The sequence below is a fragment of the Callorhinus ursinus genome, unplaced genomic scaffold (assembly GCF_003265705.2).
Source record: "Callorhinus ursinus isolate GAN/ISIS: 27379988/994484 unplaced genomic scaffold, GSC_fseal_2.0 scaffold25, whole genome shotgun sequence".
Lineage (NCBI taxonomy): Eukaryota > Metazoa > Chordata > Mammalia > Carnivora > Otariidae > Callorhinus > Callorhinus ursinus.
Window position 1 is genome coordinate 40,637,617 of NW_027397087.1, and position 16,954 is coordinate 40,654,570.

At 39.5% G+C, this 16,954-nt stretch overlaps 1 protein-coding gene across 4 annotated transcripts in view; it reads left to right on the forward strand.

Moving 5' to 3' along the window:
- Positions 1-16,954, forward strand: part of SCAPER (S-phase cyclin A associated protein in the ER) — a 539,023-nt gene that overhangs the window by 359,740 nt on the left and 162,329 nt on the right. For all 4 annotated transcript variants that reach the window (XM_025883907.2, XM_025883909.2, XM_025883908.2 and 1 more), the window contains one exon: positions 13,312-13,427. In XM_025883907.2, coding sequence (XP_025739692.1) covers positions 13,312-13,427 — 116 coding nt within the window. The remainder of the gene's footprint in view (positions 1-13,311; positions 13,428-16,954) is intronic.

Consider the following 16,954-nt stretch of genomic DNA (forward strand, 5'->3'; position numbering starts at 1 on the left):
TAGCAAAATTAAGAAGAAAGACCAGATATTCTGAAAAAGGCTCCACACTATTCTCCACAGAAGAAGGTATTGTTTGCAGCATTTTAATGGAGAACAGAAGCTCTGTGTTATTAAGCAGTTCTCATCCATGACCAAAGTATAAGGTAACCTGATCATCTTCAAGTCCAAAATCTGAAGGACTCCTTATTTTTGCCTTCTTCCTTGACACATTTTGTATCAGTCTTCTAAGTAACAAATTTTGCACTGCCTTTGTCTCCTCTGTTTTCTCTCTATACCTTTTAGATGCTAGAGAACAAGAGGGCCTAAACCAGAGTGCTGGCTCCAGATAATCCCTCTGAAAAAGTATTGCCTATCACTAGCCATTTCCCTCCTTTTATTTCCTCTGGGCTAGATAAAGCAGACCCTAGCAGAATCATTTCTAAAATCAATTGTTCTTGACTTTCCTAGTGCCCAATCACAAGGCTTTTAACCTAGTTGCTTCTGGGGAAAAAAACAACAACAACAAAACAAAAAACCCTTGCAATAAATATCCTATCATGGGCACAAATGGAGAAGGCATACTCAAAAGACTTGGAAGCAGTATCTGTGCTGAAGTTAGAAGCAAAGCCTACAGAGACTTCACTGACATTCAGGAAGGAAAGGGTTTTGAAAGACTGCCCCGGTCAAAAATATATTGAAGGCCTTTTGGGACTGGAGCTGCAGAGGGAGCCGCATCTTGGGCCACCTGGAGTCTTTTCTAACCCTGATCCCACATTCCCTCTCTCCTCACTCAGGGTCTGCTTCCCTCCTGCTGTGTGCACATTTCTTCCCATTTCCTGACAGTCTCAAGAACTGCACCACCAGTTAAAAGAACTACTCATATTTCAGTCCCTTAGAATCTAGTTCGCTCTCATTTCCTTTTTTATTTACTTGTGATGGTCAAACTTGGCATTCTTTTACATTCTCTGAGTCTGGATTATTTCAAGAATTTTTTTTTAAGTTGCTAGTGAACGCTAATATAAGAGAGTTAAGGATACCTCCTCTAATGCTAAAAGTAACTTCACCTTGTCTTCAAAATAGTGTTGAGCTAAATGCAATGTGGTATTCTAGACTTGATGCTGAACAGAAAAAAAAAGCACCAGTGGGAAAACTAAGGGAAATCCAAATAATGCTGTAGTTTAGTTAGCAGTATAATTTTAATGTAATTTCTTAGTTTTGATAAACGTACAGTGGTTATGTCAGATTTTAACATGAGGGAAAGCTAGATTAAGGCATACAGGAATACTGCAGTGTCCTTGAAACTTTTCTCAAATAAATAAATCAAAAATAATAAAAGATCTAAATTTCAAAATAAAATTTTCTTTAAAATTTTTTAAATTTAGGATTTTGATGGATTCCTGTCTCACATTGAGGTCTTTCATCCTTTTTGAGTTTATCTTTGTGTGTGGTGTAAGAGAATAGTTGAGTTTCATTCTTCTGCATGTGGCTGTCCAATTTTCCCAGCACCATTTATTGAAGAGACTGTCTTTTTTCCATTGCATATTTTTTCCTGCTTTGTCGAAGATTATTTGACCACAGAGTTGAGGTCCATATCTGGTTCTCTATTCTGTTCCATTGGTCTATATGTCTGGTTTTGTGCCAGTACCATGCTGTCTTGGTGATCACAGGACAGGGAAAGAAACAATAAATGTTGGAGAAGTTGTGGAGAAAGGGGAACCCTCTTACACTGTTGGTGGGAATGCAAGTTGGTACAGCCACTTTGGAAAACAGTGTGGAGGTTCCTCAAAAAATTAAAAATAGAGCTACGCTATGACCCAGCAATTGCAGTACTGGGTATTTACCCCAAAGAAGGGCCATATGCACCCCAATGTTCATAGCAGCCATGCCCGCAATAGCCAAACTGTGGAAAGAGCCGAGATGCCCTTCAACAAATGAATGGATAAAGAAGATGTGGTCCATATCTACAATGGAATATTACTCAGCCATCAGAAAGGATGAATACCCAACATTTGCATCAACATGGATGGGACTGGAGGAGATTATGCTAAGTGAAATAAGTCAAGCAGAGAAAGTCAATTATCTTGTGGTTTCACTTATTTGTGGAACATAAGGAAAAGCATGGAGGACATTAGGAGAAGGAAGGGGAAAATGAAGGGGGGGAATCGGAGGGAGAGATGAACCATGAGAGACTATGGACTCTGAGAAACAAACTCAGAGTTCTAGAGGGGAGGGGGGGTGGGGGGATGAGTTAGCCCGGTGATGGGTATTAAGGAGGGCACGTACTGCATGGAGCACTGGGTGTTATACAAAAACAATGGATGGATCAGCACATCAAAAACTAATGATGTATGGTGATTAACATAACAATAAAATTAAAAAATTTTTTTTAATTTAATTTTCATTTTTAAAAAATCCAAGATTTTACAAAATTGGGATATTTAGTGATAAGTATGCCAAGAGCCAAGCACATTTCTATAACAACATGCTAGATTTTCCCACAACATTCTTTGAGTAGATCCATCTTACACTCAAAAGTCAGATAAACCTAGACTCAATGCCCAGCTCTGCCACTTGCTAACAGTAAAAACTTAAGTGACTCTTCTAAGGCTGTTTTTCTTATTTGTTTAATGGTTGATGATTCCTACCTCAAAGGGTTATTGTGAGAGCTTATATGATAACAGCCCAGGGCCTGCTACATGGTAAGCCCTTGAAATGTCACTTTTAGCCCTCCAGGATGGCACTTTGAGAAAAGTAAAGTTCCTTCCTTAAGTTTGTTTTCACTTTTTAAAATTGCCCTCCCCCTCCTTCATTCTTCTGTGTCCCTCCTTAAAGACATAAAAGAGTTTGGGTCACTACTTGAGAATTGGGTAAAAAATGATACCAACATGAGTAGGGCAGTACATAAGCAAAGATACTGTTGGCCTTCGCCTCTCTGGGCTTGTCTCCTTCAGACCAGGGCCTGCCTTGCCTTGCCTTGTCAGCACAAGCAAGAACTAGTAACCTCTTGCACATTGTCTGGTTTACTTGTACCCTTACTTTGACTTTCCCAAGCATGTGGGTGTTTCTACACCTTTCTTTCTCATTGTGGCTTGATGGATTTTTCCCTCTCCTCTTAAGACAGTTTCTGGTGTTAGAATCCTAGAAACTAGACTGTCCCTTTATTTTTTGATTCAGCAGCCGTTTAATGAATACCGACTCTTTTTAAAATGTTTTTCTAATTGAAGTATAATTGGCATATAGTGTTACATCAGTTTAAGGTGTACAGTACAGTATCACAGTTCTGTACATTGCTCAGTGCTCATCACGGTGAGTGTCCTCTTAACCCCCTTTACTCCATCCACCCCCCACCTACCTCTCCTCTGGCAAGCACCAGTTTATTCTCTGTATCTAAGAGTTTGTTTTTTTGTTTGTCACTTTTTTCTTTGTTTATTCATTTGTTTTGATCCTTAAATTCCACATAGGAGTGAAGTCGTATGGTATTTGTCTCTGTTTGACTTATTTCACTTAGCATTATACCCTCTAGGTCCATTCTTTTTGCATATGGCAAGATCTCATTTTTTTTTATGATTGAGTAATCTGAATACCTACTTTTTTTGCTAAATTCTATATAAACATAATTCCAGCTGTCCAGGAGCTCACAGTCTGCTTTGTGATTAGGTATAATCAGTATGATCTAGTCTATAATTAAATAATAAAAAATGAGTCAAGAACTATAAATGTCATGATGGAGAGTGAACAGAGTGGTGTAGGAACACTCTCCCTTTCCTTGCCATCTAGGTGGAGAAGAGCCTCTGAGCCTCTAAGGTCCTGCCCCTGGTTGCTGCTAGACCTAAAGGAGTTTGTCTGTGTTACTCACTTCTGTCTATATCACATTCTTGCCGAAAAGAGATTCTCCCTGGTTTCACGGTTCCAAGTTCCTTTTGCCTATAAGCTTTAGAATATCCAGGACACCTGAGATGCAGAAATAGGGGGGAAGAGGAACTGCTATGGTAAGACTCCTCAAGTACCAGGTAGCCTGGAAGTTGGGAAAGGTGGGAGAAATAAAGCAGTTGTTCAAGGAACCTCATATGTAGGTCCTTGACTTTGGATTTTTGTCTTCTTATGTGATAGCGTAGTAACTCAGAAAACTGTTCATATGGACACGCATTTTGTCCTGAAGAACTAGTCAAAGGAGCCATTTCCTTTGTGGGCATACCATTCTTTGTACATCCCCTCACTATAGCACTTTACTCACTGTACTGCATTTGTCTATTTTAAGTCTGTCTCTTACTAGGACTAGGAGTGCTGGGCCTGGCCAGGGCCTGCCACTAGGCAGCTTGGCAGCACCTGAGGGTGAGGGAGATCAAAATAACTTCATTGTGAGTTTTGTTGGCTTGCAGTACTGACCTCTTTAAGTTGATCTTTGGTCATCTATCTCATAACAGCTTAAAGGGAAGGAAAAGGAGGTCTTGGGTCCTGCTTTCATCCTTTAGTTTCTGCACCACCACCACCACCCCCTCACCCTGGCCTCATCTCACTTAAGTCCAAACAGGTCAAAAATGGCACAGTTCAGCTCCCTTAGGGAGAGCCTCCGAAAGGGTCCAAGTTCCGATTAACATTACAAAGGACCTGTTTCTCTCATCTTGAGAAAGCTTTTCCGGCCTCTCTCAGCCCCACTTACCTTATTACCCAAGCCTTCACTGTAGCTTATGATTTTACTCTTTTTGGCACCACATTTCCTTAAGCTTCTGATTTCCTTGTGATATTCTTGACCCCAACACCTGAGTCCTGTCAAGTGTGAGCGTACAGCTGCAAAACTGAGCCTAGACATTACGTACATTATGGGAATTTGAAGAAGCCCACATTAGAAGGCTTAGAAGGGAAAAATCATAGAACAAGGACTATCAGCTCATCATGCTAGCTTCTTTTAAGCTAACACTAACAGGTGAAGATAGTAGAGGAATGAAGATGTCCTTTAGGTGTTAGGAAAATTTTCCATATGGGAAAAATAACCATAAAAAAATTTACTCCAGGATCTTCTCATCTCTATAAATTGGGCTACTGAGTTCTAAATGTATGGACTTGCCAAAATGTACTTGTATTATCTCTAAACAGGTCTTAAGGTACCACCAGATGCTCAGAACAAATCTAGCCTATCCTCCTAATGAACATGCAAACAGTTTTCCCCATCTGCCACCTCTGTCTAAAAGGCTAGGAAGGCCTTCCTCCCTGATCACAAAGAACATAATTACTGTCTATAGAGAAGTCAAGTACAAAGGCCACCAGCTTTTGTAGGCCACCGAAGATTAACAGCTGCCTCTCCTTTGATTGGGAGAGGCAATAACAGTTACTCTAGTTAATAATTGAATGGATTCCCAGGCCATGTAATTCAGATTGAAGCTGTCATTTTTTTGCTGGCCTTCAGCTAAGCTGGGTTATTAGAATGGAGCCACTAATCCTATTAGTCAGTTGTCAGTCTCAGAGTGGGAGAGAGCAGAGGAAGGCAGAGCTATTAAGGTGTTATACCAGGTACGTAAATAAAGCCACACACTTCATCTTTAGAGGTAGTTTTTCCTCACTCAAATCAGAACTGATAGAGCTCTTTATGAGTGTTCCATTTTCATATGTCTCATTGCAGTGTATTTGGAAAAGGGGTAAAAGGGAAAAGAAAAGGTACCTAGTTCACCTCTCTAGATGAGATATTGTCCATCATTAAACAAACTTTCCTTGGTGCCTACAGTGTGTGCATCCTGTGCCTGAACCTGATTGAGAATATGGAGATAGGAGAGTTTACGCTTTACAGCCAAGTACATGAACACAAATAAGTGTGGGATAATGTAGGAAGTGATTAGGGCCCCAAGAGAAGTACAGTTAAATACAGAGACCTTTAACTTTAATTGAAGCTATCAGAAAGGCTTCATGAAAAACATTGGATCTGGGTCTTTCCCAGACAATGTATTTGAGGAGCATCCATTCCCATAGTGACATTAACATGTTCAGGAGTACAGAGAGCAGTGTATAGAAGTACCAGGTGATTGGCACCAGAAGTCAGTGTGGTGGGCTCAGAGAAGAGGAGGAAAGGAAGACTGTGCATCCTTTGAGTCTGTGGATTGTTGTGTGAATGTGATTTCCATTTTGTATTTGCTTATAGAGCTTTTAATGCCATATGCTTCAGAAGGTGGGTTCCTTCCTTAATTTTAACATTTGGGCAGCTCATCACTGAGCTTGATTTTTCCCTTTTCTGTCCTTCTGAGGTGAAAATGCCATAGGATATCATAGGATTGTTTCGTCCACTTTTATGTATAGAGAGGAAGAATAACTATTCATTTGAACTGTGTGAAGGAATGGGATCCAGAAGGAGGTGTTCCTCCTTTCTTTTTCTTTTAAAGATTTTATTTATTTATTTGCGAAAGAGAATGAGATAGAGCATGGTGGGGGGAGGGTCAGAGGGAGAAGCAGACACACTGCTGAGCAGGGAGCCCGATGCGGGATTCAATCCCGGGACTCCAGGATCATGACCTGAGCCGAAGGCAGTCGCTTAACCAACTGAGCCATCCAGGCGCCCCGTGTTCCTCCTTTCTCATGGGCCTCGGTATTGTGTTAGCCTCTACTATCTCACAAGGCATTTTTTGCTCTCGGAGAGAAGTCTTTCCATTTGTTCATCCTTTTGTTCAGTCTCTCATCCATCAGGTATTCACCATGCCTGTTCTAATCCAGAACTGGGGCTGCAGAGGTGAGTCAGCTGTTACACTTATGGAGCTGACAGACAGAACGGGGCCCTGAGGTAGGGCAGAGATGATGGGATGAAGAGAAGATATTGAAGATGAAGGAGAAGTTAGGAAGATCCTAAACAGGGTTGCCATCTGGCCGTGTTCGATGGAAGAGAATCCAGAAGTGGCTTGTTGCATTTGCAGTGCAGAAGGCCACACAACCAGAAACCACCATGACTCCAGAGGGAGATTTGTAAGGTTTTTCTATTTCATAGTTGGTTTTGCTTTTTTGGTCTATTTCCTTGAATAGCTGCAAGTGATAAAACTTCAATTTTCAATAATACATTAGTAAAAATTTGGCTTTGAATAGCCTTTATCTTCCTGAAATTGGCATATTTTTTCCTGCTTAATGTCTTTTAGAGCCTATATCTTAAGTTTTTCAAGGGGTCACATCCATGTTGTTGGCACTGCATAAAAGGCTTTGAGTTTTGTTTTGTTTTTAAAATGTAGATGTATACATTAAAATGGTCTGCTTTTACTCATTCCTTTTCCCCTCCACTTCTGCAATGTTGACCCAGTTCTCTCCCATTGTGGAAAAGTCTACAAGAACAGCAGTGGTGTTGCTTTATTCCCTGTGGACAGATTGCATCAATTGGTACATCTGCTTGGCTTGAGATATAACATACTTTGTTTCTGAATTAAGAGATAACAGTATATGAAGGCTTTACATTGAAATGGATGTACCTTCTTTGATGGCTATTAAGGAGGCTCGAGGTGAATATGTCCTTCAGTCTTGAAAAACTGAATTTTATTCTTTGGTCATGAAGCTCACTTACAGTGAAAAACTATTCTACAAGGCACACACGATAAGGAGTACAGGATTTTATCCTGCAGTCATACCAAGAAGTTATTGACTGCGTTTTCACAGTCAAATCATGTACAAGTATCCTTATCAGCCTTCTTTCTTAAAACTGTCATTCACAACCATTAACTGAGCACTTAACTGAGTGCAATCCCTTCTGCTAAGTGTTGAGGATGTGGTGAAGCAGACATGGCCCCTGACCTCAGGAAGCTCTGAGTTTAGTGGGGGATACAAAGATAAAATGCTAGAGGAACATCCCCTCTGGGAAGGAGGAACAGTAGATGCAAAAGCACAAAGGCATGAAAGAGAACGGGCCCTGTGGGAAATTTGGTTGAGGGAGAGGCAGGAGCATGGCAGGGAAGAAGGCTATTAATGGGGCATCAGATTCTGAACACTTGTGCTAAGGAATTTGAGCCTCCTGTAGATAGTGAGGAAGAAGTCATTCAAGTGTTTTAAGCAAAGAATGGCATGATTACATTTACTCTTGAGAATATTATCCTCATTGCATATATAGGCATCCAGAGCAGGATGACTCAACAGGGTGCTAGGCCACTGTCACTAGAACAGGGTGAGATAAATACACAAATCAAGAGTATTAGCAAATTGGCAGAGTAAATTATGTCTGTTTTATCTAATACTTTAAAATGTGGTCTCCTATTTTGTACATCTTTTTTTCCTCATTTGTTAGGTATTTCGTTTGTATTGCATTTCACAAAAGTATTGGTCTACAATGGAGTAAAAATCAAAGGAAGGAAAGGAAAGGAATAAAACTCTGACTTTGATCTTAGAGTATCTGGGAAACACTGCTCTAGAGAATAGGCTGGTGTGGGGTGAGCCTGTATCCAAAGATACTAATTAGGTAATTGGTGCAGTACATCAAGCAAGAGACCGTGAAAGCCTGAACTGACATGCTAGGAGTAGGCAAGAGTTGAGAGCCACATAAGAAATGGAATAATCAGAACTTGGAGGCTGAATCAGTGTGGAAGCTGAGGAAGAGGGAAAAGTCTAGAAGGGCAAATATTCTTTTAAGAATCTGCTGCAAGTTGGACCCTTGCCCTGTGCTTTACTTTGAGCTTTTCCATTCCCGTTTCACAGAGCTGCTGCATTTATTTTTTAAGGTGGTTCTGCATTTTTAACATTATTAAATATTTTATCTATAATTCCTACTTCTTTTGAGTATAAGAAAAAAGGAGGTATTTATATGTGTTTACTTCCCTATCTTGACTCAGTGTTCCTCTGCTGTATTCCTTATGCTTTAGATGTTCCCATGGTACCAGATGCAATAGAAACATTGCTGGTGGGATAACCATTCACTATCACATTAAATCCAGAAAACACTCTATATGATCTCATTTATATGAAATTCTGCAATAGACAAAATTAACCTGTATTTTGTTTCTTCTTTTTACCTTCTGATCCCCTTCACTCATCCCACTTCCCCCACCCTCCCATCCTTTGCAACCACTAATCTGTTCTCTGTATCTGTGAGCCTTTGTTGTTGTTGTTGTTGTTGTTAAGATTCCACATGTTTTTCTCTGCCTGACTTATTTCACTTAGCATAATGCTCTCAAGGTTTATCCAGGTTGTCACAAATGGCAAAATTTCATTCTTTTTTGTGGCTAAGTAATATTCCATGTATTTATATACCACATCTTCTGTATACCTTTTACTTATCATTGGACACTTAGTTTGCTTCCACATCTTGGTTATGGTAAATAATGCTGCATTGAACATAGGGGTACATATTATTTTTTCAAATTAGTGTTTTGATTTGCTTCAGATAAATACTCAGAAGTGGAATTTCTGGATCGTATGGTACTTGTATTTTTAATTTTTTGAGGAACCCACATACAGTTTTCCATAGTGGCTGCACCAATTTATATTCCCACCAACAGTACACAGGGTTTCCCTTTTCTCCACATCCTCACCAGCACTAGTCTGTCCTACCTTCCTTCCTTCCTTCCTTCCTTCCTTCCTTCCTTCCTTCCTTCCTTCCTTCCTTCCCTCCTTCCTTCTTTCTCTCTCTTTCTCTCTTTCTTTCTTTGATAATACCATTCTAACAGGTGTCAGGTGATATCTCATTGTGATTTTGATTTGCATTTCCCTGATGATTAATGATGTTAATTAAACAGCTTTTCATGTACCTGTCAGTCCATCTGTATGTCTTTTAAAAATGTATATTTACATCTGCCCATTTTTAATCAGATTGTTTGTGTTTTTTTCTATTGAGTTGTATGAGTTCTTTATAGATTTTACCAGAAATATTACTTGCAAATATTTTCTCCCATTCAGTAGATAGCCTTTTCATTTTGTCGATGGTTTTCTTTGCTGCATAGAAGCTTTTTAGTGTGATGTAGTCCCACTTATTTATTTTTGCTTTTTTGCTTTTGGTGTGTAATCTGTGGTACTATAAATCACATCTGTGGTTGCTCCAAGGAGGGGTCATCAACTGTAAAAGTGGCATGGGGGAACTTTCTAAGGTGATGGAACTGTTCGGGTCTTGATAAGCATTTCTCAAACTTATTTGAAAGGTATGCTTAAGATCTGAGCCTTTCATCCAATTGTAAAGTGTGTCTCAATTTAAAAAACTACTCAGTAAACATAAGGTGTTCAATCCCACTGATTATCAGGGAAAGGCAAATAAAAACCTCAATGAAATGCCATTATACGCCATTGGAATGACTGAAGTTAAAAAAAACCCGATAAAATCAATTTTGGTGTGAATGTAGAATGACTGAAATTATATCTGCACACATTGTGTACACAAATTGTTCCAAATGCCTTAGAAAGCCTTTGGGGGCACCTGGGTGGCTCATTCGGTTGAGCGTTTGCCTTCCGCTCAGGTCTTAATCCCAGAGTCCTGGGATCGAGTCCCGCGTCGGGGTCCCTGCTCTGCGGGGAGTCTGCTTCTCCCTCTCCCTCTGCTGCTCGCCCTGCTTGTGCTCTCTCTCTCTGTCAAATAAATAAATAAAATCTTAAAAAAAAAAGCCGTTTGGCAATAGCTAATAAAATTGAACCAGTGTATACTCTGTAACCCAGGAATTCCACTCTTCAGCATAAATGCTGCACAACTGCATGTCACATTTGCACAAATACATGTACCAAAATGTTTATAGCAGCAGCATCCCGAGTTTGAAAGTGGAAACAACCCAAATGTCAGTTAGCAGTGAAACATTTAAATAAGCTGAGTAAGATAATAAGATAGTAGTCATTTTCAGCCTGTAATGTTAAAAGTGAAATTAATGCAGAAGGGAGAGAAAAAGACATTAAAGTAAATTTTTCCAATTAAAAAAAAATAAGTTGAGGTATATAATCAGATGAAGGAATAATATATTCCATCAAGGAAAAGGAATGAAATATTGGTATAGGCAGTAGTATGGATAATTTAGAAAAAAAAATTGAACAAGAAAATTTAGATTCTATGGAATATGTAAAGTATGATTCCATTTTTATAGAATTGGAAAGAAGACAAAGGGAATCTGTGATTTTAAAAATCAGGATAGCCTTTACATTTGGGGAAGAAGGAGAGAGAGTGAATGTGATGGGTATCGGGGATATTATGGGATGTTATAAAGCTTTATTTTTTATTTTGGAGTTGTTACAGGGTGTGTTACATTTGTCATAACTCATCTAGCTACACAGTTATGATTAGTGTAGTTTTCTTTGTGTTATATGCTAATACAAAAAACTTTTTTAAAGATTTATTATTTGAGAGAGTGCCAGGAGGGGGCAGAGGGAGAGAGAGAGAGAAAAATAACTCCAGCAGACTCCTTCCTGGACTTGGAACCCCATGCAGGACTCGATTTTGAGACCTGAGATTATGACCTGAGCCAAAACCAAGAGTCAGACATCTGCCTCTTGATTTCAACGGGGGTCATGATCTCAGGGTGCTGAGATCAAGCCCTGAGTCAGGTTCCATGCTTAGCATTCCCCCACGCCTCTCCTCCAGCATGTGCTCACACTTGCTCTCTCTCTCTCAAATAAATAAAATAAATAAGATCTTCAAAATTTATTATTGTTTTCTAATCATATTGACATCCTAGCATAAGAAAGAATGGTAACAGCATTGGTTTCAAATTACTGAATACGCCTGGGTTTTTCAATTTTTTGATTGTTAGTTTTATTGCAAAGAAACATTTTTTTCATTAATAACAAAAATTCTTAGTTATCTATCCTAAAAGTATGAGTTCTTGTCTAGGATTTACAATAAAGCTATTATAGTCTCAAACTGTATTTTATTGTGCATGTAGTGAGTAGTTGAATGACTAACGTACTATACTACCAAAGTCCAGACATGTACTAGAGCCAGTCAGTAATCAATAGTCCACATCAAGTAGAGCATTGTACTTAGAACATCAGAAGAATCAGGCAAACATGTTTGACAGAGCTATGTATAACTTATATCTCTCCCCTATGTATCCTCTCCCGCCAAAAAATACTTCGTGGTGACTGATATAACATAATAAAAAATTTTATAATTAAAAAAAATACTTCAGTACTTCAAAGATATTTCAAGGCTTCATCAACTGTAGAATACTATTATAAGAAACATAAGGTGATGGTATAATAGGGGGTTATGTATTCATGTGCTAGGGCTGCCATAACTAGGTACCACAGAGTGGGCAGCTTAAACAATAGAAATGTATTTTCTCACAATTCTGGAGGCTGGAATTCCAAGATCAAGGTGTTAGCAGGTTTGGTTTTTCCTGAGGTCTCTCTCTCCTTAGTTTATAAATAGCAGGTTTCTCTCTGCCTCACACAGCCTTTTCTCTGTGCACTTGCATCTCTGATGTCTTTTCCCCCTCTTATAAGGACACCAGTCATTTGGATTAGGGCCCCACCCTAACAGCCTCATTTTAACTTAATCACCTCTTCAAAGACCTCCTCAAAACAGTTACATGCTGAGGTACTAGGGGTTGGACTTCAACATAAGAATTTGGGGGCAGGGAGCCACAATGTAGCCCATCACAGGTTGCTGACCTCCTTTTTTCAGAATATGATGCAATGATTCTGTGTATGTGTTAAAAACTAATACAGTGTACCGTAGAATGGCTCTCACCTCTCCCCATGCCAAAGCAATGCAAAGAACTCAGAGATGCTCCTTTCACGCGATTGGTAAACAATTCAGAAATTGTAAAGAAATAATCATAGGTTGAGTTCTAAAATGGTAACTTAATATCCTCCCTAAATAGCTGAAGTGGTGAACAAATACGTGTAGATGGTTAGATATTAAATTATCTTCTATTACTGAAGAGAAAAATAATAGGACAGGAAGGCTTTGTGGCAGTCCGTTTGTCTTGTTAGGTGGAAATTAACATCACAAAATGATGTGGTCCTTCAAAGTATTGCTAAAAATTCTGTTTAAAAAGATTTTGTCCTCTTCATGGAGTGCTCTAGCCCTTCCCCTTTTCTTTTGCCTGCTTCAAACCCTCAACTTTGAAGCCTGTGCTGACCCTTTCTCCAGTATATAGTTTGTTCCCCATTATTCTTATAGAGCACCTTTCCTTTTTCTTTAAGGTACTTATCATAATTGAAATTATTTTATTTATGATTCTTTGATTGGTGTTGCTCTCATCCACTAAATTTTAAGCTTCATGGGGGGACAGTGACTTTCGTGTTCACCAGTTTTGACCTACTGTTCCTAGCACTGCGTAAACATTCAATAAATATTTGTAGAATAATGGAACCAACAGAATGTTTGACACTACAACTAAATATTTCATTTGGTGATAATTTTATGCCTGGGAAATTGGGCTAATTTCTATTTGTGTTTCTGTCTAGAATGTAGCAGATCAGATTGCATTTCAAGTTGCTGGTGGATTAACAGCCCTTGAACACATTCTTCAAGTAGTAGTCCCAACCACAAATGTGAACACAGCTTCACGAATTCCTCCTAAGTAAGTATAGTTTTTTAATCTGTCTTTCACGTTCCATTTGTGAGTCATTTCTGCCCTATGGTTTCCATATGGGGGACCATAAGAAAATTGTACGGGTATTCAGGCTTGAATAGCAAAAGCTCACACACACTCCCCCATAAGGGAGAAAAACAGAGGTGCTCGACTTCACTTACAAAACTCAAATTGAGCTGAAAAAGCCTTAGAAAGGAAATCTCTTTGGTCAATGACCTTCTCTAATCCTAAAACAAGGAGAACGGATGAACTCCTGGGCAGCTGTAACTGCTTACATAAATTGAAGGGAACTGAATAGTAGTAACAGAAAGGTAACTTTCTGTGTTGAGTACAAGAGGTAAGTACATTAACAAAAGCCTGAGCTGTGAAATTTAAAGAAATCCTTAACTAACGGAAGAGCAGTCTGAAGCCAAGACTGCCATAGTCTAGAGTTCTGGCCAAATAGCTGTGAGAACTGATTGCCGTTTGGTCTTTAACTGCAAATTGCTCCTTGTCATATGGATCCTGCACAAGCTTTCGACCCAAGATCTGCTTTCCCCTTCTCTTAAGTCACTCTGTGATCCCTGGCCACCTGGGATACAGTAGAAGACAGCTTTAGTTCAGAAGTATTACATTTCGGAGTGGTAGCATGCACAATTTCTGGATATTTTGTGGAAACTCTCATTTACAGAGTTTAAATGAGAAGTTTTGATAAAAGTTCACTTATATCACTGAGAAAACTTATTTAGTTAGCCAGCATAAGTGAGTGCTTTATTTGTCCATTGGATACTACAGAAAAGAAATTCCAAGAATATGTTATCTTTCCTCCTGAGAGACATTTTGGTAAAATAAAAATAGCACTGGCTTTGGAGTCAAATGAACCTAGATTCTGTTTTACCTCTCTTGGTTACTAGCTGGGAGAATTTGGGCAAGTGCCTTATTCTTGTTGCATCAGTTTCCTCTAAACAGGGGTAATCATATTTACCTCTCCTGTGCTACTGTGGGAATCGAGTGAAATATATTGAGAGTTCTTTGTAAACTTTAAAGTGTTATATAAATCTGAGGTGACAGTTTCTAAGTAATAGTCTTGCCTGCCTTAAGACAGTGTTGTCTCTTTGAAATGAGACATTTCTAAGTACGAACTGTTTGATACTGAAATTAGTTTGGGTTCCTCGCTCTGCTGACAAAGTAGAGATTAATAAAAGAAGGTATAGGTATCCTTTGAGTCAGGATATCTTTCTACGGAGCATGCATCCAGGTTTTCTAACCCGGGAGAGTTGGTGTTCCTCATCAAAATGGATTTATTGACAGTATATTGTTTGGCATGTTGTTATCACTCAGTGTTTGTTAACTGACAGGGAGGGAGAGAGAGAGGAGAGAATGAAACAATAAATTTGAGATAAGAAAGGAAATGGCTTTTGATTCTTTGGGACAGTGCTTTGATAACTGTTAATCACTCATATTGTTCATCTTAAAAGCACCTGTAGCTTCTTTATTTGTCTTGTGCTTTTTTGTTTTGATTTGTTTTCTGGTAGGTTTCAACATGCATGACACTGAGTTCTCTGGCTGGTAACCCAAATTAAATGCCTGTTTCATAAAAGCTACTTTTGTCATTGTGGCAAAAAGCATGTTCTGGTACTTATCTGTGACCATCATTTAGGGAACAGAAGAGGCTTCCATAGCTCCTAAGAAGACCTAAGCAAGAATTAGCACACCAACATTGGCAAGGAGCCCTGGAATCCTGAGAGTCCAGACCAGTGCGCCTCTGATGGCCACCAGCTGACCGCAGTGCCAGAATTGAGAGTTTGTTTCTCAGTCTCACCTTGGGCCAGTAGATTTGTGTCCAGCCAGGCACTGCTTGCTAAGTGGGGCTCCACTCAGGGCAGTGGGCATCGAGCAGCAATTCTGAGATTCTCTTCTCCTGAGCACAGATCAAGATCATGACTCTGCTTTCTAAATTAGCCTCACTTGTCAGGGCTAAAGGATTAAGGCTATGAGAGTATTATGCTGCTTACTCAGAAAGGGGCAAGAGACATGCCCCAGCTGTGTGAGAATTAGTATAGACTCAGAGCACTCTGGTAGGCATGAGTCAGTGGCTTAACTCAGAAAGTGTTCTTTCTCATATTCCTTCCAGCTACTATTGTGCACAAACCCCTGCCCTGCTCTTTGGCCTTCCATAGTCCCTGGGGACTTCCTTTGCTCTCAGCCTGCCCAAGCCCTCCCCTTCCAACCATGATGAGCTCCCATCCCTCAGCTCCATGAACCTTCTGTCATGTTAGCTCATTTTGTTTTCTGCTTCCTGTGGTATTTCATGGCTTTTACCCAGAAAGGCCGGGTTTTTTTGTTTTTGTTTTTTTTACTATCCTGCATTAATTTTTCTCAGTAATAAACAGCAGAGGTTTTGAGAAGTATCAGCCACTGTTGAGGAACATTTACCATGTGGACCATCTAGATAATTACCATGTGGCTCACCTGTGACTACAAACCTCGAGTTTCACTGCCCCTGCAGCCCCGAGCTCTGGGAGTAGAGAGACCAGCTCCCTGCTTCTCTTTTCTCACCACCCTGCCCCTCTCCCTTTTCATTCTACATAGCACCTCAGCAGTTGCCCTATAATTGTTGCTAGGTAACTTCCTGGGAGTGAATATTTGCTTCTAGCAGATTTTTTTAAATGTGAAATTGAGAATTATACCTGCTTCTGAAAATTTAAATTTGTGAAACCTTTCTGAAATCCTTAGTGGGTTGTTTTGCCTTTGTTAGAACCAGGGAAAGCCCAGAAAACTGCTTGAATCCTTGAATCCTTGAGAGGACTTCATTAGGATGTGGTATTCCAAAATCAACCTTCTTAACAAATGTGCTCCAATAAAATTGTTTTCAGTGCCAAGAAAGATCAGCCTGAAACAAGGCAATTTTCATTTCATGTGGTGTCTACTTTGGGGATGATTCCTATTAATTTACCTGCTAACTTTAATTGCAGAAAACAAGTACAAAAGAATGAATGACTATTCTAGCCTTTTCTTTGGTTTAGGCTAATAATAGTTGTTTAATATAGCTTTTAATATTTGAAAATAAATGGTGGTCTGTCATTTTCTTTGGACATAGAGAATGCCCCATGTGATGTAAATAAGAAGATAGACCTGCTGTGACTAGAAGCTGTGGCCAAAGCTTTGTGTTGTGTTTTTAATCCTATATTTACAGAGCAGCAGTGATACTAAAAGGGAGAGTTGGCACTCCACATGTCCAGACCCCTTTCAGGCAACAATAGATGTTCTTATTTCACAAAGAAGCCTGCAGACCTTTTGGGCCATGAAAAATAATCACTGGGCTATGTCTTCCCCAGGTTGCCTTTTACTTACTTGGTATCCCTAGTTCTTTATACTCATAAACAACAAAGGGTCCAAATGGTTAGCTCTCCAAGCCACTCTAGGTTTTCAACTGGAGAACTCACTAGGCACCCTATTTCTTCTCTGTCAGCCTTGCTTATCTTCCTTCATTGTCCCTCTGGACCCAATTTTTTATATAGAAGTAGTTTCATCAA